Source organism: Anarrhichthys ocellatus, unplaced genomic scaffold (assembly GCF_004355925.1).
Source record: "Anarrhichthys ocellatus isolate YVR2014 unplaced genomic scaffold, GSC_Weel_1.0 scaffold4, whole genome shotgun sequence".
Classification (NCBI taxonomy): domain Eukaryota; kingdom Metazoa; phylum Chordata; class Actinopteri; order Perciformes; family Anarhichadidae; genus Anarrhichthys; species Anarrhichthys ocellatus.
The window spans coordinates 16,417,803-16,426,888 of record NW_022280034.1 but is presented as its reverse complement, the minus strand read 5'-3'; the positions used below and the strand labels follow the sequence as shown (position 1 = coordinate 16,426,888).

Genomic DNA, 9,086 nt, shown 5'->3' with positions numbered 1-9,086 from the left:
AAATAAACCTAAACAACACCTACTAACAACTAAATCCTACAGTCTAATCCCGTTTCTTTCCATGGAGGGGCTTAGGACCCAGGGGAATGTAGGTGAAGAAAACAGGAAGTGACGGAACGGAAGACACGCCACACAAACAGCTGTTCACCACTCGCTGGCAGGCCGTTTCTTTTCAGCGTTAATTAATTAATGCTTTAACACGGAAAAAAATACTGATATAACGTGAAACCGCCAGTCTTACAAAATACCGTGATATGTATCTTTGGTCATACCGCCCAGCCCTAGTTCAGGGTCCTATGTTCCCTATCTCTATATAGCACATAATGGGAACCTGAAAAATATGTTCCCCAGCTCGTCACACGCTTATTATGACATGGGTTATTGTGGGAACTTGTCAACAGATTCTTTCGCTGTATGGCTCTCAATACAATCGGCCTACACTTGAGGGAACTTATCAAACGACTGGAGTCATGGAATAACTAAAGGTCATAGCTTAATCCTTCCTTCGGCGAAAACTAGCCTAGTACAGATGTTTTTGAAACTATCATGCACAAACACAATTACAGAAATTATGAACTTGTGTCAGAAAATCCGAGCGGGTGTTTGTACGTGCGGCCATGTTCAGGGAACATAGCATGGAGTTGAACATGGGAACGTGAATTCCTGACGACATGTCCCTTTATTCATTTGTGGGTCGAATTTGCCCTCTCTTTTTCTATTCATACAAAACACTACAAGAAACAATTATTTTTACGCAACTTTGTTGCTGCAGCAGCAATAAAACATTCTGGAAAACCAAACAAGACTTTAGAGACCCTCAAAATTAAAAAAATATATATAACTTGTTTTTGTTTTAAAGCCTTGTTCCAATAAAAACTAAAAAAACAGGATCATCTTTATGAAACATTCTAACTTGAAATTAGTCCCAAACCAAATCACAATAGGAGAGTTAAGGTGTTAAAATAATATAGAACCGGGGAACTTGGGGCCCTTGGAACATAGATATGCTCCCAGGCCAGACTACATCCCAAAGATGTAGTTCATGGTGCATGAGCACAAGTAAAATTCAATATAAAACTCCTCTAATGATGAAACTTCTTCTTTCACCATAACATATCGAAAAGATGCCAATTGGGCCTTGATGCATTTTGATAGGGATGCATGATGTGGACAGGAACACAGCTAGTCTCTGGATGTTGCTGCTAAATTGAGACATTTACTCAGTGAGTCACAGAGGTTCCTAATGATGTTTTTCTTTTTTCTCTTAGAGCCTTGAAACATGGCTGCCGCTGTGTGGAGCTGGACTGTTGGGATGGAGATAAAGGAGAGCCAGTCCTCTATCACGGACACACACTCACCTCCAAAGTACCCTTTGTCAAAGTCATTGAGACTATCAACGACTATGCTTTTAAAGTGAGTACTTCGCTAATTCATTTGTGGTGACAAAGATTATATACTTCTAAAAATCTATGCGGTGTAAGAGTTTTATGTGCATTGACAATTATGCTGATAGTTCAAATGATAATTTCCCTCCTCTCTTTTATTCTATGGCAAACTCCTTTTTTACCCAACTCTGCCCCATCATCCCTCCCTCCCAGGCGTCTCCCTACCCTCTGATCCTGTCCCTGGAGAACCACTGCTCCGTGGAGCAGCAGACGGTGATGGCCCGACACCTGCGATCCATCCTGGGAGACAAGCTGCTCACCCAGCCCCTCGACAGATTGGATCCTCAAAACCTTCCTTCTCCAGAGGCAAGGAAGACACTGTTCTAGAACCACACAAAAGTTCTGTCTCCATAAGTTTGACTATATTTACCGCAGGCTGCACGATTTACATATTTCAATATTGCGAACCGGATCCCTTATCACGATTAATCATTGATTTTAAGGACAAACTATTTTTATTGCACTTTCACATTTAAATCAACCGAGCCCTGCTTTCACTTTAAAGCTGCGATGCATTCCTGCATGTTAACAAATCTTTGCATCAAATTGGAGATAAAACTTAGCTGAATTTCAGGAGCAGGACCACACCTCAGCCACTCGCCCACTTCCGGCCACACTCCTATGAATACCTACCCACTCTAAGCCTTGGCTCGCTCGCGTTTTCTGCATTCGCAACCGAAACGCCACGCAGAGAGAACAAAAAACCTTACCTCGCCTAAAACATGGACCTGCTGTCCACCAGGCCATCCGACGACGACGACCAGTTCACCGCCCCAGAGGCCACCCGTACAGCCCAGGGAAGCACTCGACCTGCCGCCCACGAGACACCGCCAACCACCATCGAGAGGGTCCAGGCAGCCAAACCCGCCGATCTCCACCTCGCCGACCAGCTGCATCCACCCGCCAGAATCCGACAATACTGTAACCAAGCGTCTTGGGTTCGTGTATTGCACTTATCATACCGTAATAACTGGAGTCGGGAGATTAGACATCTTGTATCAGCCCACGGCTACTCTCTTTATTATTGTTTTCTCCTTTGGCCAGAGGCGGGAGTTGCGCCTTTGCTACGGCAACCCTCAAGGGACATATCAACAGTCAACACCAGAACGACAAACATGAGACAGTCTGTTACATACGTCCCTCCCTCAATTAGAAATGTCCCCGTTTCGTGACCAGCAAACACATATAAAATTACACAAAAATCTCAAATCAACGAGAGAAAACCACAAATGACCATAGCTAACAGGAGTAAACCAAACTACAAATGGCACCCTAAATAGCAAGGTAAACAACAAAACATGACACCGTATGATTCAGAACAACTATAACGGCTAATTCACACACGGAATAATATCCCGGATGGCAACCCACCAACAGTCAAAACAGAGGTGGAGGTGCAATGGGGGACGCACCACACGACCCCCGCGAGACCGTACAGGGTCAGGCTCTGCCCCACCCGCCGCAAGGCCAGTGTCCAACCGTCCTAGCACACGCTGCTCCCCCCTCCAAGGAGGCCGAGAAGCCCCCACTTCAGGAGAGGCCGGGAGGGAGCGTGATGTGTCAGCGACAGCCAGTGATGGTAGGGGCAGAGTGTACCGTTTCAGTCTATCATGGTGAACAACCTGGGCCCGGTCCAGCGGGTCAAGTGGGTTGACAATCCTGTATGTCAGTGAGGCGCCAGTTTGGTGCGACTCTCAGTCGGGTTGTTAAGCCACACTAACGCGCCCTTTCCATAAGGACGATGGCAAACATCCTCATCATGATACAGTTTCTGTCTCTCATGAGCTTCTGTAGCATGAAGCCTCGCTGCACTGAAGGCTTTTTCCAGCCTCCCCACCAGGGATGGCACATACTCCGGCAGGACTCCAGAGCCCTGAGGATTCTCGACTCTGTTAGAAATCAGAACATCAGCTGGAACACGTGCCTCGTGTCCGTGCATGAGGAAGAAAGGGGTAAAATGAGTGCTGGCATGTCTGGATATGTTGTAGGCAAACGCCACCTGCTTCACATAATCATCCCATTCACCTCCATGCGAGAGCAGCATCTTCGCCAGCTGATCAATCAGAGTCCGGTTATGATGCTCCACCATACCGTCTGATTTAGGGTTGTAGGCGGTAGTGTGTGTCTTTTTGATACCTAACAACTTGCAGAGGCTCTGAATCACATCTGCCTCAAATTGTCGGCCTTGGTCGCTGTGCAGGACTTCAGGGATCCCATGCACCAGCACATAGTCATCAAACAGGCAGCGAGCCACTGTGTGAGCAGTCTGATTGGGCAGCACATACAGGTTAACAAATTTGGTGAAATAGTCATCCACCACCAATATATACAGTATCTGTTCCCCCTTGAAGTTACCGGCAGCTCGAGGATATCTGCAGCCACCCGCTGTAGAGGGCGACTAACCTGGGACCCTCCCATGGGAGCCCTCTGTCTGGGAACTGGGGCCCTGCAGGTTTGGCAGGCTCTGCACTGTTCACACCATTGTCTAATGTCTCTCAACATGAAGGGCCTATAGTAGGTGCCTGGCCTTCTCCCAAACTCGCTCTGCGGAAAAGTGTGCAGCAGCTGGGCCCCCATGCAGCTGCTGAAGAAGCTCGGGCACCAGAGATGAGGGGATCACCACCTGCACGTGCCTCTCCCCTGCCGGAGAGAGTATAGTCCTGCACAACAAACCATCAATGACGGACAGATGATTGAATTCAGTCCACAGTTTCCTGAGGCAGAGTGAGGACCCCCTCAGGTGTCTGCGAGGTGGTCTCACTGCGTTTCGCTCCAACCAACTCAACACCGCCCCAATTTCCGGGTCCTCGCGTTGCAACAGCTGCAGCTCAGAGTCGCTGTGGCAGAGAGAATATGCCGGCCGCCGTTCCATGAGCGTCTCCTCATCCCCTGGCAGCTCTGATTCGACCACCGATCCTGCAGCACACACATCCGACAGTGAGCCCGCCTGGTCTCTGGCATCCGGAGATGCAGGCCGGCGAGACAAGGCATCCGCGTTTTTGTGGCGTGAACCATCTTTGTGAATAATGGTCCAGTTGAATGGGTCGAGCTCCAAAACCCACCGGCCGCTTCGTCCTGTAGGATCGTTTTCAATGGCCATTTTCCTGAGCGCCAGCAGCGGGCGATGATCCGATATGATGGTGAATGCAGCAAGGCCCACATAGTGTTTAAATTCACACACGGCCCATACTATGGCCCAGAGCTCCCTGTTGAAAGTGGACCATCTTTTCTGTGTGTGCGTAAGAGCCTGGCTGGCATAAGCTACGACTCGTTCGGGCCCCTCCACCTGTTGAGACAGTACTGCACCAACAGAGTCTTTGGAAGCATCCGTGTATATCTTGAATGGGAGCGCAAAGTTGGGTAGTGTCACCACAGGAGCGGAGGTGAGCACCTGCTTGAAAAACGTGAAGGCTGTTTCACACTCTGCATCCCATTTGAAAGGCACGTTTTTGCCCGCCAGGTGGTTCAGCGGTGCAGCATACTGGGAAAAATTCCTCACAAACCTCCTGTAGTATGAGCACAGGCCCACAAAGGCTCTGACTTCAGATGGGTTGCAGGGAGTTTCTCAACTTTTCTGTGTTGCGGGGGTCAGGCTGCAGCCCCTGTCTGGAGATCACGTGGCCTAAGAACACCACATGGTCCCGGGCCACGTGGCATTTTCTGTGATTGAGTTTTAGGCCCGCACCCTGTATTCTGGAAAGGACCTCCCCCAGGTGGGCCAGGTGGTCTTCAAAAGTGCGACTGTAGATCAGTATGTCGTCCAAATACACCATGCAGATGTGCCAAGGCAGACCCCGCAGTATCAGCTCCATCATGCGTTGAAAGGTGGCAGGAGAGTTGGTCAGGCCCATAGGCATGGCGCACCACTGGTACAAGCCCCGGCCTGTCGTGAACGCTGTTTTTTCACGATCCTTTTCGGCCATTTCCACTTGCCAGTAGCCATTCGAAAAGTCAAGTGTGCTGAACCAAGTTGAGCCCGCCAGGGCATCCAAGCTGTCATCCACCCGTGGAAGTGGGTGGGAATCCTTGACTGTCACAGAATTAAGGCGCCGATAATCAATGCAAAAACTCCATTGTCCGTTTTTTTTTTTAACAAGCACTACAGGTGATGCCCAGGGGCTGCAGCTCTCCTCCACTAGCCCATCAGCCAGTAGACCAGCCACCTGCCGTTCTATCTCTGACCGCTTCTCCGGAGACGCCCGGTAAGCGCGCTGCTTAATGGGGTGATGGTCACCAGTCTTAATGTGGTGTTTAACGAGTGTGCACCTGCCTGTATTCCCCTCCGTCGGAATGAACACATCACCGAATCTCTGTAGCAGTTCAGACAGTTTTGTTCTCTGTTGCTCTGTAATTGGTGAATCCTCCAGCATGATGGGGAGAGCAGCAGGCTGTGGCGGAACTGAATCCACTTCTGGGGAATGAATTGGTGGTATAATATCTGACTTTTGAAGCGGGTAAAACTCACCCATATGCAACCCCTGCTTGAGCTCCACAGTCTTCCCTGTGGGATTGAGGACCCGAGCCATAGTCACGCCATCCTTAACGGTGGTGACTGTGTGGGCTACCACTAGTCCAGTCGTTTCTGGGATGTTAGGCTCCAGGTAGCCCTCAAACTCTTTTGCAGACAAGCCAGCAGTGAAAGGCGAGAGAACATTCACTGGCACCAGGGCCTTGCCCAGAGGGGAAATGGTCATAGCTCCAGCCAGGGACACATTACAGCATTCAGGGACTAATTCCCCACCTCTCAACAGGGGCACAGTAGCGTCCCATAACTGCAGCACACCCCGTCCCCACTCCAGCAGTGTATGGTTCTTGGCTAGGAAGTCCAGACCCAGTAAGACAGTTTGAGTGGACTCTCGCAGGACATGAAATGTGTGTTGCCAACAGGTGGGGCCCAAACGGAAAGTCGCCACAATAGTGCCCAAAGTATCCAACATTTGTCCATTAACTGCACGAGAGTCGATATAGTTCTTTTTCAGTGGTCGGTTTCGCAGGGCAGGGACTGACGTACGAAAGTCTGCACGAATCAATGACACATTCGCTCCTGAGTCAACTAATATGGACACTTCAGTGCCTTCAACCACCCCTCTAATGTAGGAGGTAGGGTGGTCCACACTGTCCATCTCAGCAATATTCTCAGATATCGGCGGCTGTAAGGAGCCCTCAAGTGGTGTAGCTGGTGTCAGGGCCTCGACACCAGCTACTAACCGTTTCCCTGACGATCCTGTCGCTGTTGCAGGAACTGCACGCTGCGCCTCCTTGGCTCCTCCTCCTGCCGGGCCCGCCACCCAGGACTGGGGCTCCTGCCTCCAGGCCGCCTGGGAGGGGGCGATAGCCCTCCATCCTGATGCCGGCTTCGTGATTGATAGTCTCTCTGAGACCACACAGGCCCGCGGTCAGGAGAGTGGTCCCGGGGCACCCTCGACCGACAGCCCATCTCTCCACAGGTGCAGCTACAACGTCCTCCCGAGGGTGAGCGGTCCCCCTGGTCCCTCTGGTTGGGACTACCGGTCCTCCGCTTCCGATTCTCCTCATAGATGTCCTTTATCTCCACTCTCATCAACGACATCTCCTCTGTCAGTTTATCGACTGCCTTCTGCAGGGTATTATCAGTTGACACTGACTGCACAGACACACTGTCCCCGAGTCTATGGGTGGCCGTATGGTTACTCACACGGTCTCTCTGCAGAGCCTCCCTGGCATTTTCGCACCGTTCCGCGATAATCAGAGCCTCCTCCAGATCAGTGGCGCCCTGCTCCAGGCATTTGGATCTCAAAGCAGCATCCAAACCGGCAAGGAAGCGTCGAAACTTCTCCTCCCGCTGTGCTACTGTTCCATAGTCCGGGAACGCCTCCAAGACCAGTCGGCTCACGTCGGCGGCATATACCTCCAAGCTCTCGCCCGGAGCACGCACGCGAGCCGCCAGGCTGGCTCTGAAGCGGCCCATAAACTGTCTCTGTCCAAATGCCACGCCAAGTCTTTCTTTAACAGCAGCATAATCCGACTTAATTGTGTCCGGAAGGCTGTCCCACAGTAGAAAAGCCGACTTGCCCAAGCGGGTGGGCAGAAGTCTCACCAGCTCATCTCCGTAATCGCCGCCGCTCCCCACTGACGCTCTGACGGCAACTTCCAGCTGTCTCACCCAGCCGAGGAAACTGGCTACCGTCGCCAGAAAACCGAGCAGGCAGGTCCACATGGATGTCCCTGCTGGCCGAACGTCTGCCTGATAGCCCTGAGCTGGGCTTCCACGGGTCTTCGTCTCCAGACCACATCACAGTGCCGCGGAGTTAGCCTGCTAACGTTAGCTAAACTATTTCGCAGCTAAACTATTTCGCAGTCAAAAAAATAAAAATAAAATTGGTAGCGGTCTGTAGTTGGTGCCTAAAACAAAACACCGCTGCCACCAATGTAACCGAGTGTCTTGGGTTCGTGTATTGCACTTATCATACTGTAATAACTGGAGTCGGGAGATTAGACATCTTATATCAGCCCACGGCTACTCTCTTTATTATTGTTTTCTCCTTTGGCCAGAGGCGGGAGTTGCGCCTTTGCTACGGCAACCCTCAAGGGACATATCAACAGTCAACACCAGAACGACAAACATGAGACAGTCTGTTACAATACGAAGATTCAGACTCATGGCCGTCCTCCTTTAACTCGCATCTCGGTGGCAGAGGGAGACCCGCCACCTCCAGACGTAGACAACGGAAACGTAAATCCAGCTCTCTCCTTCGCTCGCTCCAGACCCAGTTCGGGAACGAGCCTCCAACGATTCTGGCCACCCGGCACACCGCGCTCAAAGACGCCACCACCCCTCCGCGCTCCAGCCAGGTCCCCCTTTGAAGACGCACCAGCTGAGACCTCCAACTGGACCATAGTCCGCCTGCTAAGAGCATGGAAGCAACAAAGCAAACCATGCCAACTCCTCACAACTTTCCTAAAGTCACGTCAGGCTAAAAAACGCAAACGTACCTACATCCACAACACACCGGCGTAACGGCAACGACCGTGACGCCACCACGCACCCCGAAGCTCCGCCCTCTAACCCACAAATTCCGGGTTGCCAGGTTGCAGCGCATCACCTCTCATCCCCCTCCACTACCTCAGGCAAACTCAACTTTCCATAGCGGCAACGAGATGCCGACTCTCTCTTCCTCCCTTTAAATTTCTACAACTTTCTCTTCCTCCCTTCAAATTTCCACAGTATTCCATCCCACCTCCTGGCCGGATTCACCCGTCTGTCCCTTCGCTGTTCCCTTACACCACCCTTCTTCTGCCTATACCCAGGCACCGGGTTGCCAGGTCTTCTTTCCTCTATCCCCCTCTCTAAACCGTCCCCCTCTCTAAGCTGTCCCCCTCTCTAAACTGTCCCCCCCTCCAAGCTGTCCCCCCTCTAAGCCCTCCACTACCTCAGGCAAACTCAACTTTCCATAGCGGCAACGAGATGCCGACTCTCTCTTCCTCCCTTTAAATTTCTACAACTTTCTCTTCTTCCCTTCAAATTTCCACAGTATTCCATCCACCTCCTGGCCGGATTCACCCGTCTTCTGCCTATACCCAGGCACCAGGTTGCCATGTCTTCTTTCCTCTATCCCCCACTCTAAGCTGTCCCCCTCTCTAAACTGTCCACCCTCCAAGCCC

General features: G+C 51.3%; 1 protein-coding gene across 1 annotated transcript in view; it reads left to right on the top strand.

The window, feature by feature from the left end:
- Positions 1-9,086, top strand: part of LOC116381209 (1-phosphatidylinositol 4,5-bisphosphate phosphodiesterase delta-3-A-like) — a 38,438-nt gene that overhangs the window by 18,900 nt on the left and 10,452 nt on the right. Inside the window, exons 8-9 of the mRNA XM_031843162.1 lie at positions 1,269-1,413; positions 1,599-1,751. Of these exons, the coding sequence (XP_031699022.1) occupies positions 1,269-1,413; positions 1,599-1,751 (298 nt within the window). The remainder of the gene's footprint in view (positions 1-1,268; positions 1,414-1,598; positions 1,752-9,086) is intronic.